Source organism: Poromitra crassiceps, assembly GCF_964638095.1.
Source record: "Poromitra crassiceps genome assembly, chromosome: 4".
NCBI classification, from domain to species: domain Eukaryota; kingdom Metazoa; phylum Chordata; class Actinopteri; order Beryciformes; family Melamphaidae; genus Poromitra; species Poromitra crassiceps.
Genome location: NC_139626.1, coordinates 60,960,677 through 60,985,802, shown reverse-complemented (window position 1 = coordinate 60,985,802; position 25,126 = coordinate 60,960,677). Strand labels below are relative to the sequence as shown.

Genomic DNA, 25,126 nt, shown 5'->3' with positions numbered 1-25,126 from the left:
GTGCCTCTCTCTCTCTCTCTCTCTCTCTCTCTCTCTGTCTCTCTCTCTCTCCCTCTCTCTCTCTCTCTCCCAGTTCAATTCAATTCAAAGGGCTTTATTGGCATGATAAGGTGCATCTTACATTGCCAAAGCACATTAGCAACACTTAGCAATTACAAAGAATCAAAAACAGAAAACAAGACATTTTGTTACCCAGTAACATAAATCACAAAATCTGAAGATATTCAAAGGGGAAGAGAAAAGAAAATTAAATGGAATGTGATAATATAGAATATAATAGAAGACCATTGTTGACCGGAATCTATTCAGAATAATAACAGAACTGTAATAAATAGGCAGTTAAATGGTGATAGTGCAAATAGAGAGCAATTACAGTGTATTAACAAAAATTCACAGAATCTGTAAATAACCGTTGTTATTTTTAAATCTTCAGAAGAGAGCGAAAAACCAATCAAAGCAAAAAATAATAAAAAAAATAATAAAAAAAAAAATAGAATAGAATAAGATAAAATAAAGTACCGTATTAGTGTTGACCAAAAAAATATATATATATATATTTGGAACGACAAATTTAAAACTTAAAAACTTACAACTTAAAACAGGGGTGCCCAATACGTCGATCGCGATCGACCGGTCGATCGCGAAGGTAGTGTGGTCGATCGCATGGCATTGAGGAAGAATTTTTTTTTTTTTTTTTTTTTTTACTGTTTTTCCACTGTTTCCACTGTTTTTCCACTGTTTTTCCACTGTTTCCACTGTTTTTCCACTGTTCCACTGTTTTCCACTCAGTGTATATATATATAAATAAATATGTTTGGTAGATCACTTTGACTTGGTCATTTTAAAAGTAGCTCCCAAGCTGAAAAAGTGTGGGCACCCCTGACTTAAAACAACTCTCTCTCTCTCAGCCTGTGTGTGACCCGACCCCTCTGTGCCTCTCTCTCTCTCCTACAGGAGTTTGCTGGCGAGGACACTACAGACCTGTTCCTGGAGGAGAGGGAGACGGCGCTGCGCCAGGCCCAGGAGGAGAAACACAAGATCCAGATGTCTGTGCCCGGCATCCTCAACCCCCACGAGCTGCCCGAGGAGATGTGCGACTGACCCCACCCACATGTACAGTTCTGAAGAGGGAAAGGTCAAGAGACAGCTTCTTGTCAATAACTAGTGTTTTTCAAGAGTGTGTGTGTGTGTGTGTGTGTGTGTGTGGTTGAAAAGAGAAGGAGGGGCCGGCGGAGGGACCCCAGCACTCGGTTGTACGTCGACCAAATCAAATGTCAATATGTAAATGAGAATTCCACCCCCCCGCCCCGATCCCGGCGCAGACTTTTTTTTCCTTTTTCTTCTTCTTCTTCTTTTTGCATATGGACACATTTTATACAAAGACTTGTGTGACGCGCTATCCGTTGTTTTGTTCATTCTTTGCTAATTCCAGCTTTATGTTTATTCAGTTCTTTGTTTAGACATGCATGAAGTTGAAAGAATTCAAGGTTATTTTTTAACCCCCCTTTATTCCCCCTCAGTCCATCTCCACTTCTATTTGTTAATATGTAATTTATATGTTCAAGCACATGCAACGGTTAGTTTCCAGATGCTTTCTGGTTTCAGAATGTGACGGTCAAAAGGGGGTAGAGATGTTCTTCCCTGCTGCCTTTGTTGTCGTTTTGTTTTTGTTTTGCCCTCGTCAGCATATTGTTTTTTTTTTCTTCTTCTCTTTCTTTGGTTCTCTCTGGGCGGAGCCGGAGCTTCAGCTGGCGCCCGCTCCGCCCACAGGAAGGCTGTGTGCACTGCATATATCATCCTGTTTGTAAAGCTGTCTTAGTACTATGACAATATAAAGTTGGCTATTTTTACAAAAACCTTCTGTGTGACTCTGTGCTACTTCTAATCATCATACTAACTTTATTTCTATAGCACTTTACAAAAGCGTTTACAAAGTGCTGTACACATGCATACAAACAATAGAGGGAGTCAAGTATCTGGATAGAACAAGATGGCAAATCTCAATGTACAAGACAAATAATCGGAAGAAGGAAAAAAAGAGCACCAGAAAAACTGCCACCCTGCGTTTTGAAATGGTCCCACCAGCCCCTTTTAGCGCAAACACACACTCGGCCTTCATGCCAGATTTCAGCCTCCTAGGGTGAACTGCCTGCTAAAGGGTGGTGAACTTTCTGGGGTTTTTAAATGGCTTTATTGGAAAATTATTCAGGTACAAGTTATGCAGTCAAAATATCAAAATAATAGTTTTTTTGTTTCTTTTTTACATAGTGCATCAATCAATTCGACCATAAAAATAAATTCTAGAGCCAACAAGTGCCACGGTGTGGGTCCCCTAGTTCGTATGTCCATTGTCCTCTGTTTTTGCCAGACCCAGGGGGTCGGCCTACAGAAGGCTTTGTCGGTTGGTCGGTCTGTCGGTCGGTCTGTCGGTCGGTCTGTCGGTCTGTCCTCTTTCCTCCCTGGAGGTACACAGGGGGACCGTGCAAGAGTCATCCAGGCTGGGATGCACTATTGGCGGATAGATTGAGCGGGATGAGAGCCTCCTTTTATGGAGCTTTTTTCCATTTTTTTCCATTTTTCGTGTGGTGCTCCAGGACGGACCCCCGTCATGGCGCAGAGGTATGCCCGGCCTCGGTGGCCCCCTCCCGGGTTGGGAGGGGGTCTACCCCCCCACCCCCATTTTTTTTTTTTTTTTTTACTTTTTTTTTTCCCGCTCTATCATGCAGAGAGGTTGGTCCTGGCCTCGGTGGCCCCCATCCCGGGTTGGGAGGGGGGGGTCGACCTACCCCCCCCCCCCCCCCCCCCCCCCCAAAAAAATAAAAAATTGCCCCCCACCCAATTTTTTTTTTCGCTCTATCGTGCAGAGGTTCGTCCCGGCCTCGGTGGCCCCCATCCCGGGTTGGGAGGGGGGGTCGACCTACCCCCCCACCCAAAAAAAAAAAAAAAATGTTTTTCGCTCTATCATGCAGAGGTTCGTCCCGGCCTCGGTGGCCCCCATCCCGGGTTGGGAGGGGGGGTCGACCTACCCCCCCCCCCCCACACCCCAAAAAATAAAAAATTGCCCCCCACCCAATTTTGCCAGACCCAGGGGGTCGGCCTACAGAAGGCTTTGTCGGTCGGTCGGTCTGTCGGTCGGTCGGTCTGTCGGTCGGTCTGTCCCTCTTTTCCTCCCTGGAGGTACACAGGGGGACCGTGCAAGAGTCATCCAGGCTGGGATGCACTATTGGCGGATAGATTGAGCGGGATGAGAGCCTCCTTTTATGGAGCTTTTTTCCATTTTTCGTGTGGTGCTCCAGGACGGACCCCCGTCATGGCGCAGAGGTATGCCCGGCCTCGGTGGCCCCCTCCCGGGTTGGGAGGGGGGGTCGACCTACCCCCCCCCCCCCCACCCAAAAAAAAAAAAAAAAAATTGTTTGCCAGACCCAGGGGGTCGGCCTACAGGAGGCTTTGTCTGTCGGTCGGTCGGTCGGTCTGTCGGTCTGTCCCTCTTTTCCTCCCCAGCCATTCAGGAACGCTTCAGATTTCAACCACCAGGGGCAACAGAGCAGGTCTGGACTTGCTACCATTTGAACCAGCAGTGAATGGGGACACACTAACAAACATTGAATTACCTTTAATTCAACTGGTTTAAACATGTGCCGTGTAACTGTACAGGATCTGTACTTGTTGTAATTGTGGTGCCTAGTTTGGTTCATTATTGGCCATTAGATCATATTAGATCATACTTATTTATTTATGGAATAGTTAAAAGAAAGACATGTTTAAATGTGGTCATTAACTACAGTACATTAGAGGGCAATAGAGGGCCCACAACACCTGAAGGTAATTTGTATAAATATCACCTACAGCCAACTGATTAATGAGATGGCAATCAATAGTATGACAGCAATTGATCATATTTACACAACCATAAACCCACAACACACTTGTAACATTCATGAGTTGAAAATGTTTTAGCCACTCAAATTGCATTGGGAAGCTGTGTTGGGCAGGTCAGGTGAGCAAGTAAAATCATAGAGGGTCTAATCAACAAGGGACAGGTGAATGTAATCAGACTGGAAGGTTTGCTGGTCTAGCCTATACACAAATCTACAACCAAATACCCCTATACACCCCCACCGTGCTGTATTCCCATTTAATTCCAAAAAAATGTTAATACGGCCTAAAATGATTTATACTTTTAACTTATAAAGTGGTTTGTTGTAGGTGTGTTGGTCTCAAAACCAGACCTACTCTGTTGCCCCTGGTGGTTGAAATCTGAAGCGTTCCTGAATGGCTGGGGAGGAAAAGCCCTTCTGCCCATATTCTGTGCACTGACTGACAAGGGACAGGTGAATGTAATCAGACTGGAAGGTTTGCTGGTCTAGCCTATACACAAATCTACAACCAAATACCCCTATACACAAAATGCTACACACACACAAAATGCCTAAAATGATTTATACTTTTAACTTATAAAGTGGTTTGTAGGTGTGTTGCCTACTAGGAATTTGTTCCTTCTGGGTCTGGCATAACCAGGTCTCCTGGTCTTGTTTCAGTTCTGACTTGATCTGTTTAAAGACCACCTCACCCGGGATGGAGACCTGACGCATAATAATAGCACACCAGGGGCCTGTACTACGAATGTTGGATAAGAAGATCCAGGATCTGTCCCTTGATCTGGTTTGACTAAACCAGATCAGCTCGATTGTAGTTAACTTGTACTACGAACGTCGATTGCCACTCGTTAACGCGAACCAGGTTTTTCTAATCTAGCTGGGAGCTCGTGCACATGAAAATGCCCGTGCACTGGAGCTCGTGCCCGCAAAAGAGGCGTGGTTTTTAACAACTGCCATTCACAGTGCAATATGGACTGCTCCAAAACTCCTACAGCGCCAGACACGCCTATTTCCTCATTGAATGAAACCGCAAATACAAATCTGCGTTGGATATTATTACTGTTCCCGAATGACTGTCTAAAGTGACCACTTTTATCCACACCAGTAATTTCTTTGAAGAGCGGTTTCGTAGGCTATCTACAGCTCTCTATCTACAGTCTTTTGTGGAAGCAATGTGTAATCTATCTCAGTCCAAAATCCGTATGTATAGACCATTTAGGCTCAATGAATAATAATGATCTCATGATGTGTTTAGTCGCACTGACTGAATAATTCCTATAGGCTAATCAATAAAAAAAAGAATGATAATAAAATAAAAAAATGCTTCTGAACTGAATCGACACGGTACATGCGGGCATAGATTTCATTTATAAAAAATAGCCTATTTTGTGGTCACATAGGCCTATATAGGCTAGGCTATTGTCAGCAGAGTCGCATATCTCCATATTTCATATGATGCTGGAAATATGAAGTTCAATCACATCATACAGGCCAAAAGCAACACAGTTGCAGCTGCAAAATGCAGGAGTAGCCTAGATATGAATAATCTTAATATGATTAAGATGATTAATCATCATGATGATGATATGTGCAGGTGATCCCATATTAAATTGCTTAGATGTAGTAGGCTATTCTAGCATGTAGGCTATGACCATTTCAATTCCAACCCAACGTCAGTCTCAGCTGCGTTGCGCACATGGCGCTGTGCGCTTTGGAGACGTTTATGTAACCTTTTTATGTGCGGTTTAGTGATATTTCTCCACTCACTATTCAGCTGCAATCGATCAGCGGGGTCAAACAATGTATCTAGGCTACTTGAGAGCATTAAAATGAATATATAAAAACATATTCCAAAGTGGTAAGTAGGGCTTAATTAAATTATTCGTCCTTGATTAATTCAACATTACAATTCGTGCTCCTTCCTAGATGGGAAACTCATCCAGAAAGGGGTTGGCCATTTTTCCAAACTGCTGATTCGATTGGTTCGTGGGCGGTGTATTTAAGGTCTAATCTTATCCTTGCAACTTAACCTGCTGCGGACCAGGTTAAGTGTGAAGCATAAGTTTCTATGGAAATATATGTCGGTAAGAAGTTAACTTGCTTTGTAGTACGGCTAAACCAGGGTTAAACCCGAAGTTACCTCGCTAAACCACTAATCTTGCTTTGTAGTACAGGCCTCTGGTCTTCCACAACTTGGACACCACCACACATATCACAGACCAGAAGAAGTCCTGGTGTGGTCTAGGCAGTTTTTCAGTAAAAACACCATAAAAGACAGCTTTATGATTCACAGTGACATTTAAACCAATATGTTTCATTTTCTCCCACACACACTTGGATCTTTCACAGTTTAAAAGCAGATGCTCAATGGTCTCGTCTTCGTTGCAGTTTTCCATGGGGCACTTTGTTGTTTTAACAAAGCAGCACCGTTTCACAGCCAGTCTGCCGACGGAGACCAGCCACATTGTATCTCTTTTGTTTTCAGATAGATTTTTACTAAATATATTTTTAATACAAACCTGAGCTTCTGCTCCATCCAAGTGTGTGTAGGGGACAGAGCCACCATACAAAGCACTACATATTTTGACATAATGTCTTTGCTGGACATTTTCAGTGGTGAACTTTCCGAGGACCAACAGAGTGACTTATAGTGTTGGGAAAGTTACTGAAAATTGGTAATTAGTTACAGTTACTAGTTACTTCTCTCAAAAGGTAATTTAATTACTTTAAAGTTACCAGTTACTTCAAAGTAATTCGTTACTAGGGAAAGTAACTTTTGCGTTACTTTTAAAAGTCTGCTTCGATTGTTATTAATGCACACATTATGTTAGTGTTGCTGTGCCACAGTGTGGCATTGAACATTCGCTTATTGGGGAGGCTTATAGCCTATCAAGGTCATTAGCCTCTGGGGCTCTGGCTGCAGCTCTCTCCCCGGACTAGGTCTGAGGATCAGAAACTGGGTAATCCTCTGAAGTTGTCCGTTATTTTCATGTCCTAAAGTAACTAGTAACTAGCCCAGTTACTATTTTAGTAACTGTAACTGAGTTACTGAATTTGAAAAAGTAAATAGTTAGATTACTAGTTACTGAAAAAGGTAGTTAAGTTACACCTTAACTGTATATACTATACTATACTATACTAGTACTATACTATACTGTATATGGGAGTAACTAGTTACTAAGTAACTGGTTACTCCCAACACTATATACAGTATATATATATATATAGCTGCTGGTTGCAGCTAAAAAGACAGTTCACAGAAACACTAAAATCAGTTGTGAGTGATGAGAAAACAAACGTGTGTCTCGTAGACATTTTTTAATGAAGTGGTAAATGTATGAGGTTTGTGCTGAAATTGACGACAAACCTGAATAATGAAGGTCTTGACTGTAACATGCTCTTCAGCTTTGAGTGTATAATAATCTTCAGTCAAGGTAATGTCTATTTGGTCCCTTGTACACACTAGCAATGGGTGACTTAGCGCAGACGTTGCCACCCTTTTTTATTTGCTTGCCTGCTGGCCTCAGGTTGAGGTCAGGAGGTAACTGGGACCATTAAAGTGAAGTGAAGTCAGACTAGTTTGGCTGAAAGGTTCACACAGTGGCTTCTCAACAGGCCGTAAGGGTTTAGCAGCGCTTTCTTCATCTCAGTGTAGGGTTCACATATCACGTCAGCATCTCTGTGTATGTGTGTGTGTTATATATATATATATATATATAGCCTATATATAAAAGTCTGAGAATGTGGGCCTCCCTCCAGACAAATCATGGAAAAAGGAGCCCCACCTCACTTTTCCTGGATGCCAATGGGATCATGATGTTATTTGATCCCATATTAGACACTAAACAATTGTGCCAAGATAGCTTGATATTAAGTTAAGTTAAGTTATCCTTTATTTATCCCCTTGGGGGGAAATTCATCCTCTGCATTTGACCCATCCTCTACTAGGAGCAGTGGGCAGCCGCAGTGCAGCGCCCGGGGACCAACTCCAGTTCTTTTGCCAGTACCTTGGTCAGGGGTACTGACAGGAGTATTAACCCTAACATACGTCTTTCTTTGATGGTGGGACGGGAGGAAACCCACACGGACACGGGGAGAACATGCAAACTCCACACAGAAAGGACCTGGGATGGACCGGGGACGGACCTGGGACGGACAGCATATTGCTGTTTGATAGACTTCAGACTATACCAAATACTTGTCTGTCTGAAGGCATTTATTTGTTCCGACTGTGGGAAAAACTCTCAAATTCCCCAAAACGAATGTATATCTGAACTATCTCTTTAACCAATCACACACATGTAGGCTAGTGTAATTAATAACTTTGAATAACTAATGGAATATTTTTTCCACTTCCATTCACTGAGCCTCCCCTGAAACTGTTTTGAGTCCCCCTGGGGGAGGCTCGCCTCCCCCTTAAAAACAAACAAACAAACCCTATGGCCTACAATATTTCCGTTATTATCCCAGTCGTGCGAGACAGTTGGATACGTTGCATCGAATTCTCGCGATGCTACCGGGAAAAGCCGAACGAGGCGAAGGAGACAGAGCGGAAAGGCCCGAACTATCAACACGCTGTGCCCCCCCCCACCCCCCTTTTCCAACATGGCTGCCGTGTCTACTCTCTCAAGTAACGCTCAGACTGGAGACTGAGACTCGATTCTCTCTTTTAGTGCCGCTTACTTTTGTGTCCATCCACTTCGCCTGGATCATAGATGTGACGTTTGCACTTGTTGCTCCCCCCCTCTCCTCCCCCCGGCGCGGCGATTTAGCGGAATAACCTTCACCAATCACTTCTTACATCGGGCCTTTTCCCCAAAAAACATCCAGCAGCTGCCAAAACCAATTGTAACAGCCAACCATTTCCCAATGCAATGGTTTGAGTAGGTGCACTCCGTTTTCCCCCCTCTCTTCATGAACAATGTGTGAGAACTGCGCCGAGCTGGTGGAGGTTTTAAACGAAAGTAAGTAAAGCCATCGTTTTCTTTTGAAGCAGACGGTGTTGAGCTAGCTTAGCTTGCATGATGCTAGCAAATGCTACCCACTTGTCTGCACTGCAAGCTTGCTAGCATGCTAACCCCGGCTAACGTGAGCTAAATAGTGTTCTATAACTTTGTGTGTGTTATAGTCTTGGTTTGGTGAGTCGGCTAACGGCTAGCTGGCCTAGCCGAGCCGGGGACTTTGCAAGACTGTGGCGATGGCGGTGATCGTGTGTCTTGTCTTGCAGTTAGTGATGTTTTGAATGTCGGCTTGCGGTGGTGATGATCTGATGAAATGTGAATGCAGATGTCTTCTTGCCTTCCAGACTGGCAGTCAGTCAGTTTGGGGCCTGTCTGTCAAATATGCCACAGAGGAACCTGGACACTCAACTAAGCTCTTCCCAAATAGCTCAAACCCATGTTTCCCCTCGTTAGAATGACCTGTTTGACATTTCAGTCATCGCTTATTTATTTACCGATCAAGGCATTGTTGTGCCTGGTGGTGGTGATCATGGTGATGGTGATGGTGAGGGGTGGTGGTGTTTGTGTGGATTTGGAAGTGAGCTAAAACAGTTCGCTAAGCAGACTTTGTTTGATGTGTTGTGGGTCAGGTCAGTGTGCTAGCTGTCCACTCCAGCTCATTGTTTTGTGGACGGCGACGTTCTCACAGTTCTATTGCCTGTCGATAATAATGTGCTGGGCTGATCACGTAAATTATCCAACTGTGGTTTTTGGACTCCTGGATGTTAAGTGGGAAGCTAGCGACACTAAGCTAGCACACACACACACACACACACACACACACACACACACACACACACAACAGTAACGGTTGCAACGAGGCGCATATGTATTTTGGCACATAGCATAAGGTTAGTGCACATCAGCGGATGGATGATGGTCGGCCTGTGTTTGTGCCGATGAGCTTTATTCGTCGCCTGGTGTTGGCGATGGAATCCATTCTTGCCACCTTGTCCCCCTGTTAGCCTACCTACAGGGGGGCTAATGTTAACTTATAGCTACGGGGCTAATGTTAAAGATAGCGATGCTAAATAGCGCATTACCTGTAGTAGCTCGCTAGCTGTTAGTGCAGGCTTGCTAACTGGGCCTTGTTACACATAAGTGATTTTGTAAGTCCGTGAACAAAGAGTTTTTTTTTTTTTTTTATCACCCTGACCCTCCCCATTTTTCAAGTCATCATTTTGCAACGCTTACCAAGGCTTTTCTCGTTTTCCTGTTTGTGTAACACGGTTCATTATTTTGTCTGTTTATGAACTGTGTGAAGTGTGACTGTCCACCAACCAAGCAGCTGCAGGAAGACACTATAACAGTCAACACACTGAGTCAATGTCCACCTGACTACAGCGTTTGGACACAGACTTCATACAGGGGGACCCTGAACAAATGTCTCTTCTTTGGGGGGTTGATCTCTTGCTTGAGATAATAAACTCGTTGCTTTCCGTTTGGTGAAATAAGCCACATTATAGTATAGATGTGTGTGTGTGTGTGTGTTGTTGAACTTGCATCTGCCTGTTGAATGACACCCTAATTGTAGTTTTGATTGAGCGTTGAACCAGTTGGCAGCGTTATGCTGCATTCGTTTATAACTGGGAAGTGGCAAATTGCCAGTTGCTACTAGCAAAAATCAAATCAAACGCCATGTTAACCGGGAGTTCCCACTGGTAAACTTGGGGATGATTTCTCAACCCCCAGTTGCTCTCAGCGCGTCGTTTGACGTCATTTCAACATGGCGCCCACGAGCGTAAGAATTTAACACATATTTTGGACTCTTTTTCTTTTCAACAATAGCAAGCCTTCAGACCAATCAGCATACGAATACAATAGTTGGCTAAACCCATACAACTAAACATGAATGTTACTAGCTGTTAGCTTAGACAGCTAACGGCTATTAGCATCCACGGATTTGAGACTTGAAGCCTCAAGCTCAAACGCACGTAGGTCGGAGATGACGTGTTTGCCACTGGTGGTCAGCTCCTACCATAAAGCAATGCAGCGTTACACTTTATAACACTACATTGCATCATGCAAGCTTAGATTTGAGTTGAGAGTAACTGTTTGCTGGAATGCAGCCCCGAATCTGTGACATCACTTGTTATTGAGATGGTCGACTTTCTAGCGTCCGAGTTTGATGACCACATGACCTGCCACTCGTGTGTGTGTGTGTGTGTGTGTGTGTGTGTGTGTGTGCGCGCGCGTGCGTGCAATATTTGTTGTAGTCCTGTCCTTTGGAGGATCAGTGTCACCACAAGGCTACAAATATGAGTGAACACACTGTTGGTTCTTCTGTGTTAAGGTTTTAGTTTTACAGTTGGTTACTAAAGTTTGTTTAGGGTTGATTTGCGGTGTGTTGTTGACACATTGGTAACTCTTTACCCTTTCACCTCGTTGTCACATAGCCTGACTGATGAACCAAAGCGTTTTCCACCAGTTCCCTGCTTTGTGCCGGAGAAAATCAAACTGGTCCGTTCTTTTTTTTTTCCAGATTTGGGACAGAATGAAGGGCGTTGGTTCACTGTTGGGAAATGAATGCGCCGAAGGAAAGCCCTCGTGTGTGTGTGTGTGTGTGTGTGTGTCTGTGTGTGTGTGTCTGTGTCTGTGTGCGTGTGTGTGTGTCTGTGTGTCTGTGTGTCTGTGTGTGTGTGTGTGTGTGCGCGTGTGTCTGTGTGTAGGGGGCCGGCACAGCAGGGGTCTGTCGGCTGTGACAGCTCTGTCTGGGAGACTGGCAGGTCCATGTGCTGTTTCTCTGTGTGACCTTTGCCCTCAGATTTGCTGTGGCAGCGTGTGTGTGTGTGTGTGTGTGTGTGTGTGTGTGTGTGTGTGTGTGTGTGTGTGTGTGTGTGTGTGTGTGTGTGTGTGTGTGTGTACACACAGCGAGGGAGGGAGAGAGTATCCCATCATTCCCGCTGGTCGGTGGATTTCTGGAATATGATTTGAGTTTTAGATCAATTCTCTGCGGAGTAGAATAGAGTCAGGGAATAGAACTTCATGAATAGGTCAGCTTACAGGAATAGAGCAGAATGTCTGTTTGTTTTAGGGCTGTCCTCGACTCAGGATTCCGCCAGTCGACTCAGATTCGACTGTCCAATACGAATATTCGACTATTTTTTTTTTTTTTTTTTTGAATATCTTCAGTGATTATTTTGACCACATTAACAGTAGGGATGGGCGCGAGTACTCGGGTACTCGAGTACTAGTTCATAACGTCAGTACTCGAGTAATGTTTCCGCTGTTCGGGTACTCGCCCCACCCCTTTAAAAATGGTACGCACGCATCGTCATGTGGATCCGGCTATACAGGCAGCATGGCTGTGTTTCAGACAGGCATAACTGCACGGGCGTCAAGTCAGCCAGAATGTAAAAGTATGTCATCCGCTTTAGGGCTTTCAAAATAAAACCCTTATTGTAACATTGGCATTAATATTCATTTTGAGTAATTCTTTACAGCCACAGTTTCACTCGTAATCTTAACATCACGAGTATTTTGATACGAGGTTTGCTGCTTTGTTCGTTGAAATAGCTTTTTCTCATCCAACGTGCATCAATTGGCTATTTACTTTTGTTAAAGTACTATTATTTTGAAAGTTTTAACAGGAAGTTTCCCAGCTCATCACGAAAATTGACTGGTGGAGATGTGCTCCCGTTAACGACACAAGACAGATGCACGCTTCTCCACAACTCACGCCCCCGATAAAACTAATTGAAAACGTGGTTTACTGACGACTACACTGTCGTTGGCGCATAACGTTGGCCACAAGAAATGTGGAGAACGAATCACTTTGTTGCTTCATGGCGATCACTATTTAGCTGCAGCTAACGTTATGGACACTGGTCAGTTTTCACTTTTTGGCAGAACACCGGACCTTGTAATCCGTGGATTTGCGTTACTGTAACAGTGATCATAAAGCAGAATGGATTATACCGGACATGTAGGCCTATTGGAAATGAGCCTTCTTCGCTTGTTTCACAAGTCTGCTCGAACGAAGCGCTAACCAATTCCATCCAACCACCAGAGATCTGAAGTAGGTTAACAGCTGCAGCTAACGTCACCTAATGATCCCTCTCCTCACAAAAAGTGCTACAGGTAGTAGGGGTGGGGGGAAAATCGATACACCATAGTATCGCGATATTTTGCCTGACAATATTGTATCGATATTTGGACGCCAACTATCGATATATATATATATATATATATATATATATATATATATATATTTTTTTTGCAGGCCATGCCAGGCCACCGGGCATCTGCCCGAAGCGCCCGATGTTGCAGTCCGCACCTGCAGTGGCGTATTGAGTCCAGAGAAGCTTAATAATGTAGCCTACATGTGGGGCAAAAACTAAACTAAACTAAAAAACACTGCATGTTTTACTTCCGGTGAGGTCATGGAAAAGGTAGGAAAAGGAGATTTTCGCGATGAGCTGGGAAACTTCCTGTTAAAACTTTCAAAATAATATTACTTAAACAAAAGTAAATAGCTTATTGATGCACGTTGGAGGAGAAAAAGGAATTTCAACGAACACCGCAGCAAACCTTGTATCAAAAAGACACTGCTTTACGCGCTGTGTATTTCTGATATCGTTTTGTTTAATCCTGGCTTCCTCTGACGTGAATAGATCAATACAATGTTTTCGAGGTATCCCTAGGCTGCAAACTGGTTTAAACATGCAAATCCAAGTGGTTTCTGACGAGAATGACGTTATGTCAGCCTCTTCTCATCTCCTCTCTGGGCCATGGGAGACAATGGGAATCTCGCTGCTCGGCCTCACTGCTCGTGCCCGCGGCTGCTCGGCCTCACTGCCCGTGCCCGCGGCTGCTCGGCCTCACTGCCCGTGCCGGCGGCTGCTCGGCCTCACTGCCCGTGCCGGCGGCTGCTCGGCCTCACTGCCCGTGCCCGCGGCTGCTCGGCCTCACTGCCCGTGCCCGCGGCTGCTCGGCCTCACTGCCCGTGCCCGCGGCTGCTCGGCCTCACTGCCCGTGCCCGCGGCTGCTCGGCCGCCAGAGAGTGCTTCCAAGTCGGACCGATAACATAAACAACATAATTTGAGCTTATCCAGGTAAGATATTAATAATGTAATGACACATCCAGCGAGCATGCTGCAGTACAGATCTACTGCTCTGGGCTCTGAAATCTGCCTCGCAGGGCAGAGTTTGAGCTCAGAGCAGTCGATCTACAGATCGAGCTCAGAGCAGTGTAGATCGACTGCTCTGAGCTCGAACTCTGCCCTGCGAGGCAGATTTCAGAGCCCAGAGCAGTAGATCTGTAGCATGCTAGACACCGCTGGCTGTGATACCTGATCTGGAGATTATGGACGATGAATTCAATGGCCGCGTGTATTTATTTGAGCCGGTCTGGAATAACGTCTGGATTACACAAGGAGTGGGAGGGTGAAACAGTTTCCAGGTGTGAGTGACTGTGTGGATCTGATATGAAACACAGCTTCCAGGTGTGTGTGACTGTGTGGATCTGATATGAAACACATCTTCCAGGTGTGACTGTGTGGATCTGATATGAAACACATCTTCCAGGTGTGACTGTGTGGATCTGATATGAAACACAGCCTCCAGGTGTGTGTGACTGTGTGGATCTGATATGAAACACAGCTTCCAGGTGTGTGTGACTGTGTGGATCTGATATGAAACACATCTTCCAGGTGTGACTGTGTGGATCTGATATGAAACACATCTTCCAGGTGTGACTGTGTGGATCTGATATGAAACACAGCCTCCAGGTGTGTGTGACTGTGTGGATCTGATATGAAACACAGCTTCCAGGTGTGACTGTGTGGATCTGATATGAAACACAGCTTCCAGGTGTGTGTGACTGTGTGGATCTGATATGAAACACAGCCTCCAGGTGTGACTGTGTGGATCTGATATGAAACACATCTGCCAGGTGTGTGTGACTGTGTGGTTCTGATATGAAACACAGCTTCCAGGTGTGTGTGACTGTGTGGATCTGATATGAAACACAGCCTCCAGGTGTGACTGTGTGGATCTGATATGAAACACATCTGCCAGGTGTGTGTGACTGTGTGGTTCTGATATGAAACACAGTTTCCAGGTGTGACTGTGGATCTGATATGAAACACAGTTTCCAGGTGTGACTGTGTGGTTCTGATATGAAACACAGCTTCCAGGTGTGACTGTGTGGTTCTGATATGAAACACAGCTTCCAGGTGTGACTGTGTGGATCTGATATGAAACACAGCTTCCAGGTGTGACTGTGTGGTTCTGATATGAAACACAGCTTCCAGGTGTGACTGTGTGGATCTGATATGAAACAGCTTCCAGGTGTGACTGTGTGGATCTGATATGAAACACAGCTTCCAGGTGTGACTGTGTGGATCTGATATGAAACACAGTTTCCAGGTGTGACTGTGTGGTTCTGATATGAAACACAGCTTCCAGGTGTGACTGTATGGTTCTGATATGAAACACATCTGCCAGGTGTGACTGTGTGGTTCTGATATGAAACACAGCTTCCAGGTGTGACTGTGTGGTTCTGATATGAAACACATCTGCCAGGTGTGACTGTGTGGTTCTGATATGAAACACAGCTTCCAGGTGTGACTGTGTGGATCTGATATGAAACAGCTTCCAGGTGTGACTGTGTGGATCTGATATGAAACACAGCTTCCAGGTGTGACTGTGTGGTTCTGATATGAAACACAGCTTCCAGGTGTGACTGTGTGGATCTGATATGAAACACATCTGCCAGGTGTGACTGTGTGGATCTGATATGAAACACAGCTTCCAGGTGTGACTGTGTGGTTCTGATATGAAACACAGCTTCCAGGTGTGACTGTGTGGTTCTGATATGAAACACAGCTTCCAGGTGTGACTGTGTGGTTCTGATATGAAACACAGCTTCCAGGTGTGACTGTGTGGTTCTGATATGAAACACAGCTTCCAGGTGTGACTGTGTGGTTCTGATATGAAACACAGCTTCCAGGTGTGACTGTGTGGATCTGATATGAAACACAGCTTCCAGGTGTGACTGTATGGTTCTGATATGAAACACAGCTTCCAGGTGTGACTGTGTGGTTCTGATATGAAACACAGCTTCCAGGCGTGACTGTGTGGTTCTGATATGAAACACAGCTTCCAGGTGTGACTGTGTGGTTCTGATATGAAACACATCTGCCAGGTGTGACTGTGTGGTTCTGATATGAAACACAGCCTCCAGGTGTGACTGTGTGGATCTGATATGAAACACAGCTTCCAGGTGTGACTGTGTGGTTCTGATATGAAACACAGCTTCCAGGTGTGACTGTGTGGTTCTGATATGAAACACAGCTTCCAGGTGTGACTGTGTGGTTCTGATATGAAACACAGCTTCCAGGTGTGACTGTGTGCATCTGATATGAAACACAGCTTCCAGGTGTGACTGTATGGTTCTGATATGAAACACATCTGCCAGGTGTGACTGTGTGGTTCTGATATGAAACACATCTGCCAGGTGTGACTGTGTGGTTCTGATATGAAACACAGCTTCCAGGTGTGACTGTGTGGATCTGATATGAAACAGCTTCCAGGTGTGACTGTGTGGATCTGATATGAAACACAGCTTCCAGGTGTGACTGTGTGGTTCTGATATGAAACACAGCTTCCAGGTGTGACTGTGTGGTTCTGATATGAAACACAGCTTCCAGGTGTGACTGTGTGGATCTGATATGAAACACATCTGCCAGGTGTGACTGTGTGGATCTGATATGAAACACAGCTTCCAGGTGTGACTGTGTGGTTCTGATATGAAACACAGCTTCCAGGTGTGACTGTGTGGTTCTGATATGAAACACAGCTTCCAGGTGTGACTGTGTGGTTCTGATATGAAACACAGCTTCCAGGTGTGACTGTGTGGTTCTGATATGAAACACAGCTTCCAGGTGTGACTGTGTGGTTCTGATATGAAACACAGCTTCCAGGTGTGACTGTGTGGTTCTGATATGAAACACAGTTTCCAGGTGTGACTGTGTGGTTCTGATATGAAACACAGCTTCCAGGTGTGACTGTGTGGTTCTGATATGAAACACAGCTTCCAGGTGTGACTGTGTGGTTCTGATATGAAACACAGTTTCCAGGTGTGACTGTGTGGTTCTGATATGAAACACAGCTTCCAGGTGTGACTGTGTGGTTCTGATATGAAACACAGTTTCCAGGTGTGACTGTGTGGTTCTGATATGAAACACAGCTTCCAGGTGTGACTGTGTGGTTCTGATATGAAACACAGCTTCCAGGTGTGACTGTGTGGTTCTGATATGAAACACAGCTTCCAGGTGTGACTGTGTGGTTCTGATATGAAACACAGTTTCCAGGTGTGTGTGACTGTGTGGTTCTGATATGAAACACAGCTTCCAGGTGTGACTGTGTGGTTCTGATATGAAACACAGCCTCCAGGTGTGTGTGACTGTGTGGTTCTGATATGAAACACAGCTTCCAGGTGTGACTGTGTGGTTCTGATATGAAACACAGCTTCCAGGTGTGACTGTGTGGTTCTGATATGAAACACAGCTTCCAGGTGTGACTGTGTGGATCTGATATGAAACACAGTTTCCAGGTGTGACTGTGTGGTTCTGATATGAAACACAGCTTCCAGGTGTGACTGTGTGGTTCTGATATGAAACACATCTGCCAGGTGTGACTGTGTGGTTCTGATATGAAACACAGCCTCCAGGTGTGACTGTGTGGATCTGATATAAAACACAGCTTCCAGGTGTGACTGTGTGGATCTGATATGAAACACAGCTTCCAGGTGTGACTGTGTGGATCTGATATGAAACACAGCTTCCAGGTGTGACTGTGTGGATCTGATATGAAACACAGCTTCCAGGTGTGTGTGACTGTGTGGTTCTGATATGAAACACAGTTTCCAGGTGTGTGTGACTGTGTGGATCTGATATGAAACACATCTGCCAGGTGTGACTGTGTGGTTCTGATATGAAACACAGCTTCCAGGTGTGTGTGACTGTGTGGTTCTGATATGAAACACAGCCTCCAGGTGTGACTGTGTGGATCTGATATGAAACACAGCCTCCAGGTGTGACTGTGTGGATCTGTTATGAAACAGGCCGCTGCTGTGTTTGGTCATCCTTTCTTTTGGGTAACAAAGGTTAAAATATAACCTGCTGGAGCGTCGGGACTTAGACTACTTTCTGTCAAAGATAAACAGGGCTAGGGATGGGCAATGAATTTTCAAATAATCATTTTTATTAGGGCTGGGACGGATCAGAAAACCCACGGATCGGATCGCGTGACGGATTTTGAGCCACGGATCACGGATTTTTCAGATCAGCAAAAAAAAAATATATAGGCTATATCAGATTTTTTCTCTCAAAATTAGATTTTCAATTTGAATTTTTAATACTATTATACTTCTCTAACCATTTGTTGCCCTGCACAGCTCAAAAAATATTTTTTTCCTCATGACACAATTTACGCTTTTACTCTGAAGGCACTGCGCCTAACTTCCTGGCTGTTGTAACGTAGTCACTTGACACGAGTAGGCTACAGACCAGACCGGGTGAGTCTGGAAACATAACGTTGATGCTACGTTATGCTACTCGGTGGCCCCACGTGTTGTGTTGTTATGTGTCCAAGGCAACATTTCACCGTCCGGTGATAATGTGTTCGTGAAACGTGTGCGCGCGCGTGTGTGTGTGTGTGTGCGTGTTGTGGCTCGTGCTATCTTCTGCAGCGCGCAACATGCTGCTCGCATTCCTGTGCTTTTTCAGAGGTGTTGAAATAAGTTTGCTGTCTTTAGTAGCCACTAGCCACAGCCTTCAGAGAGACTTTACAGCGAAGGGATGAGGAAGCTAACTTGTGCTTGCCATGATGATGCCTGTCTGTGTCTGGCTGCGCTGCAGGCGTTCTCATACACTAACGTTAAACGTTAAATGAAACGAAAGGGGGGGGGGGGGTTGACTTTTATTACTGAGAGTCGAAAATCGTTTATTGACGATCTTGTCAAGTATGTTTTCAATTGTTTTTACCGGCGCCTGTCTCTTTCAGAGCAGCAGGTGTCCATGTGACGCTCCATGTCATGTGACGCTGTGACGCACTCACGCAAGGAGCATTGAAGACAGTAGCACCCAGCAGCTCCTTGATAGAAACGGTAGAAACTAGGCTTGCGTAGGGATGGGTACCGTTCACATTTGAACCGATACCGGTACGATACCGGTACCTGGAATTCGGTACGGTACCCAAAACGGTACCATTTTCGGTACTTTACACGCTCTAATAACAAAAAAAATTACAGTTGTAAAAAAAAAAAAGTCCAAACTTCTCAGAGAGAGCGGTCAGTATTCACTAAAGCCTTCATATCTCAGGCCCTGTAGCACATAGAAACATAAAATAAAAAGCATTTGAGAGCTTAACCCTTTGGCTTTTCGTATTATATTTGCCCTAATGTTCATTAAAAAAAGGTTTCATCTTTAACCCCTAAAAATAAAAATATTCTAATGCATTTTAAGAAATGTTAATAAAGATTATGGCAAATGTAACCCTTCCAAATAAAAAGCAACGGGTTTAAGCTCTCAAATGCTTTTTATTTTATGTTGATAGCTACTATACAGGCTGAGGAAATACATTCTGTTGAACCCTTGACAATTACTGCAGCAAGAGTAACGTTAGCGTTTAACGTTTAACGTAGTAACGTTTGCAGTCGTTGTGAAGACAGTGAAAAGCCCCGTTATCTCTAACAACCACAACGGCAGTGAAACAACTTATCCAGCTAACGATAGCTTAGGGCTGTGCGATTTTGCCTAAAACTAAAATTGACGATTTTTTCTCTCAAAACTTGATTTTCGATTTCGATTTCGATTTATTATACTATTATACTTCTCTAAACATTTGTTGCCCTACAGAGCTCTTTTTCCCTAATTGACAATTTACGCTTTTACTCTGAAGGCAGAACACCCCAACTTCCTGTTTTAGCTTGCCGCTGCTATGCTTAACTTCCTGGCTGTTGCTTGCTAACTTGACACTGGTGGATTTGCGTGTTCCTCCGTGACATAATTATATTAGCAGTGTCTAAGCGACCACCCGTGCTCGGAGTTATATCTGTACTAGAATAACACAAAGTCACAACAGGAATGCGTGGAACTGCGATAGCAGTTAGGGGGAAATTCAGACACACAGGAGGGTCTTTCACACCGGCCATGAAAGCCGAAAAATGCGCGGAAATTAGGATTCGCGGCTCCGATGTGAAAGGCATAAACGCGCGTTGGTGGGTAATTCTTGTACGCCTTTTGTCCCGGCACCAAAGGTTGTCACATCGCCGTATTGGCGGACAACCCGCCTCCACTTGAAAGGTCGTCGCAGCGAGCCGGAAAAGGTGCGAATGGTCAGCTCATTCATAAAAAAATTACATGGGAAATCACCTCATGTATCAAGAAAGTGACGAGTGAAAGTAAAAAAAGTAGACTGATAGACAGACCTATCTCCACACACCACACTGTGCGAGGCAGCGCTTCATACGAATCGCTCATAAGATCGTGGTGTTTTTGCAATGTCAGCGTAGGTAATTATTATGTATATTAACTTTATTACAACTTTGGCATGACAATATCTGCTGCTTTACCTTAACACAGTGTGAGTGTTACAGTTACAACAGCCAACTAGTCCGCTGCTCTCGCTTCAGGCAGCCTCGCACTGTCCCCCTGTCTAATGCAGGCTGCGGCTGAACAGAAAGCACTGAGGTGAGGTGTCAAGATTTCATCTCTGAGCTCTCTGATAGGCTATTGCTTGATGTGTAACCAATCAGATAGCGCTGTGGGCGGGACATTGCTCCAGACACAGAACTACTGTAGGAGGGGATTCTTCCAGGTGCAGCAGCCGCAAATTAGCGCATTTTTTTATTAAGTTATGATATCGGCAAACAGCCAATGAAAATGCCGATACAGATCTCCTCAGCGGACTAGGAGAAGGAGGAAAGTCTGTTGTTGAATTGAATTCGTTCATCATACAGTAGCCTAGGCTACACTAACCTATGAAAATATTAATTTGGGCTAGGAGGAGCTGGAAATCCCTCTGCTCGCCTTTCAATGCGGGAGCGGGGGATTTCACCTGAAAGTACAGAGCAGCACGGTAATGTGGCCGTGCTGCTTGGCTCGTGTGAAAGCAATTTCTGTGGCGAGGCGGCTGGCTTTACGGGACTCCTAAACGGCTATTTTTCCGCGATCTGTGTATGAAAGAGCCTAGGGACAGGTGAGTCAGCTGAGGCTGCTAAGTTACAGCCATGAATACAGCCAATCTATCAGTACTCAGTGGCCTCACGTGTTGTTTTGTTATTATGTGAACTGTAAACTAAAGGCAACGTTTCATCGTCCGGTGATAACGTCTGTGTTCGTGTGCGCGCGTGAGTGTGTTGTGGCAATCTTATCTTGTAGGCTACAGCCCGCAGTGCAACAAGCTGCGCTCAGTGCTCACTCTGTGCTTTTTGGTGTTTGGTGTTGAAATAAGTCCATTGCGCTGCTGTCTTTAGTAGCCAGTATCACAGCCTCTAGAGAGACTTTACAGCGGGGAGAATGGACAAGTAGCAGCATGCGTACATGAGAGAGAGCCGCCTGCGTAACGTAATTACCCTAGTTAAAGTGAAAATCGATTTTACGATTTTCATTTTTTTAACATCGTCCTAACTAATTAATTCGATTACGATTCAAAATCGATTAATCGCACAGCCCTACGATAGCTAATTAAATAACGTTACCTGATGTTGTAGAAGTCGATGCCTCTCAACGTTACAGCTGAGGAGGTGCTGCTAACGTTAGCTGCGGTGCGCTAGGCTATCTGCTTCATTCACCCTCAGCCTATCTAAGACGTTACAGTCTTCAGCATTTAGCTAAATATATCTTGTGTTTGACCATGCTTCCTCAAGTTTGAGGTGTTTCCCTGGCCAGCTTTGCAATTCACATCACACATGTTGCAACCAGTGTATCTTGGTAAAGTGTAGCCACATTTTCGGGTGGTCCTGTTTGTTGATGTTTCAGGTGTGTGACGTACTGACGTAACGCGCTCTCGCGTGTTGCCTTAAGGTTCCGTCGGAATTTCTATTTTACCCACTCTCTTCTATTACTCAGATGCGTTCAAGTACCGAAATGAGGTACCGTTTTATATCATGTGAACTGATATTTGGTAGTACCGCCCCCATCATCCTGCACCCATATGCCCTGTTATTTTTTGTACTATGTTGTAAACGGAGTCCACAGCACAAGAATTTCACACGTGATACTTGCACTACGGAGTGACAATAAAAACAAAAATCTTGAAAAAAATATATATATCTCAAACAGTTGGCATAGTATGAAAAAAAACAATAAATAAATAAATGTCAAATCAAGGCACTATCGGTAAACGGCGAACGGGCACTGCAATTTAGCATTGACGAGGAGCCACATGGCGGACGAGTCCACCGCAATGCGGAACACAATCCAAACGTCACTCCGAGGCAAACGACAACGAATATGAAACAACTTGCTGGTTACTTGGACGCACACAGCTCTGAAACGCAAAAACCCCCAGCAACTGACTTAACAAAACCCCAGCAACTGACTTAACAAAACCCCAGCAACTGACTTAACAAAACCCCAGCAACTGACTTAACAAAAATACTACTCGAATGACACTGTAAACATTAAGCCTCATCTCTGAACAGCAGCTCACCTCCTGCTTTCACTTTCACGGAGTTAAGTTTCACTTCTGCTCTGCTGCCTGAAAGTGGTTTTAAACAATATAGTCTTGCTTGTAACACGTATATGCTTGCCTATTAATAAGGTAAAAAAAAAAGTAGCCTACAAATGGCGGGGGGGGGGGGGGGGGGTCAAAGAAGAAGAAATTAATAAAAAATAATTCAGGCTAAGCCCAGCACAGGCAAGGATATTTGCGACTAGTTTGGCAGGACAAAAAAGATAGAAGACGGTTTTGACGGTATTGAAAATCATACCTTGGGTATTTCTAAATACCCCGGTATACCATAATACCTTAATACCACCCAAGCCTAGGGCTGTCACTCTTTATTCGAAATTCGAATGTGTTGTGACTGTGAGCGTCCAAGCTAACACAGCAGCGGAGAGGAGCTGACTGACTACTGGACCATGAGGACAGCTGAGGATTTTTTAAAAATATTCTTTAAATATTTTATATTATATTATATATATTTATACGATGTAACCGGCAGGCGCGGACTGCATAATTGGGCACGTCAGCCGATGCCCGGTGGCCTGGCCTGCAATTTTTTTTTTTTTTTTTTTTTTTTAATTAACCAAAAAACTTTGAATATATTCGAACATTTTGTGGGCAATTCGAAGTTCGTTCGAGCTTCATTTTGGGAAAAAGTGACAGCCCTACTTGGACAGCAACACCACAAGGAAAAGTGTTCAAGGCTCGTTACTGCATGAAGAAAAGCTGATATTCTGTCTGCTGTTCCATGGGCTATCTCGGCTTCGTTCGGGAAGCTAAGCTAACGTGGCTAACGTAGTCTGGGTCTGTGCCAAAGTCACCCCCTCTCCCTCTCCATGGGATTTCATCCGCCATTCCTTTTTCCATTGCCCTTGTTTAAAATGCTTATAAAAATTGTTTTACTTGGTCAAACCAAGTGATCCAAGTAGGGGTGGGCGATATGGCAAAAATATATCACGATTCTTTCAGGGAGGATCACAATCCACGATCTTATCACGATTCTTTTTCATCTTGCTTTTTAAGACTATTTTGCAACTTAACTGAACAGTGAACAGTACAAGCACATCCAAACTAATTTCAGGATTCGTACGGTCATGAAAAACCTGGAAAAGTCCAATTTAAAATACAATTCCCAGGCCCTGGAAATTTGTTTCATGAATATTTTCATGTCGTTCATTTTTTTTACGCTGAGTTTACAATAATTCATGTTTGGGGTTCCCAAACCTTTTCATCTTGGGACCCAAAAGATAAATTTGGTCTCCCTGGGACCCAAACTCGACCCATAGTTTGTGAAAGACTAAAGAAATAACGATCAGGCACATGCTCAATAACGTTACCTGAAAACTAGGGGTGTCACGATACACTAGGTATACGATACGATACACGATAGTGGCTTCACGATTACGATACAATATTTTAACAATATTTTTTTTTGCGATCGATTTGTAAGTTGCGGGGGCATCCTCCACGCTAATTTGAGTCATTTCACCATTTTCATCCTCCGTGTCTGTAACGTCCCTCGTCTGTTCAAACAAAGCAATGAAAAGGAGAGTGAGCATGCGATCAGGTGCAGATCAGTGAACCACCATGTTCAGCTTCTTTTTCTCACGATATGAGATTTCATCTCAACGATACATATTGTCACGTTTTGATGTCACGATATATCGTGGGACGATATATCGTGACATCCCTACTGAAAACTAGTTTGGGTGGTGGCCTGACGGTTCCATAAACTCGATGACAGACCAGCCGCTTGGTTAATGGAGAAATAGGCTGTATGCCTACATCAGGCCTATTCAACTGGCGGCCCGCGGCCCGGATACGGCCTGTTTGAATTTTGATCCGGCCCGCCAGTTTGATATAATTTTTTTTATTATAATTTTTTTTTTTGGGTGGGGGACAAAGATCTATGACTGGCCAGGGAGAAGCTTTTTTTATTTCATCTTTCCTTGTTTGTTACATTACAGTGTTTGATTTTCATCATAATCTGGTTTTCCATAATAATAATAATAAGTTCAGTGTTTATGCCTGTGTTGCTGCTGTCTGTTGTAGTGTAAAACGACTAAAGGGAGAGCAGGTGGTTACATGAAAGTGAGTGAGAAAAGGAGAAGATACTGAATAATGACATCACAACAGTATAAATCCTAATGTTAATTTAAAATGAAATATTCTTCTAAATATGGATAAAAGTCCAAAAAACATCAAATTTTCTTCGACGCTGCCCTCGAGATTCCATTACCTTACAGCACCCCCTATTTCAAGATTCAAGAAGATTCAAGATTATTTTAATTTGTCCCGAGGGAAATTTGTCTTGGACATACAGGCTGCCACATAGGTACACAGTGCCATAACAAAAACAACAACAAAAAACAATAATGCATAGCACACCAGTGCCGACATGTGCAAACACACAACCAAGGTGCAAACGTCAATAATTTACAGTACAATCAACAATACATTACCTATGACCTGAGTTTAGGAGACTGACTGATATGGGGATGAAAGAGTATTTGTATCTGTTGAGGTGTCTTTTTTTGTTCTTGATTGGGACTCTGTAACGCCTGCCAGATGGAA

The 25,126-nt window shown here is 44.2% G+C and overlaps 2 protein-coding genes across 2 annotated transcripts in view; both read left to right on the top strand.

Moving 5' to 3' along the window:
• Positions 1-1,678, top strand: part of xpo1a (exportin 1 a) — an 81,737-nt gene extending 80,059 nt beyond the window's left edge. Inside the window, exon 25 of the mRNA XM_083634841.1 lies at positions 955-1,678. Coding sequence (XP_083490967.1) covers positions 955-1,101 — 147 coding nt within the window. The 3' untranslated portion in view covers positions 1,102-1,678. The remainder of the gene's footprint in view (positions 1-954) is intronic.
• A 7,092-nt stretch (positions 1,679-8,770) lies between these two features.
• usp34 (ubiquitin specific peptidase 34) overlaps positions 8,771-25,126 on the top strand; it is a 249,063-nt gene continuing 232,707 nt past the window's right edge. Inside the window, 1 exon segment of the mRNA XM_083636161.1 lies at positions 8,771-8,842. Within this exon segment, the coding sequence (XP_083492287.1) occupies positions 8,800-8,842 (43 nt within the window). The 5' untranslated portion in view covers positions 8,771-8,799.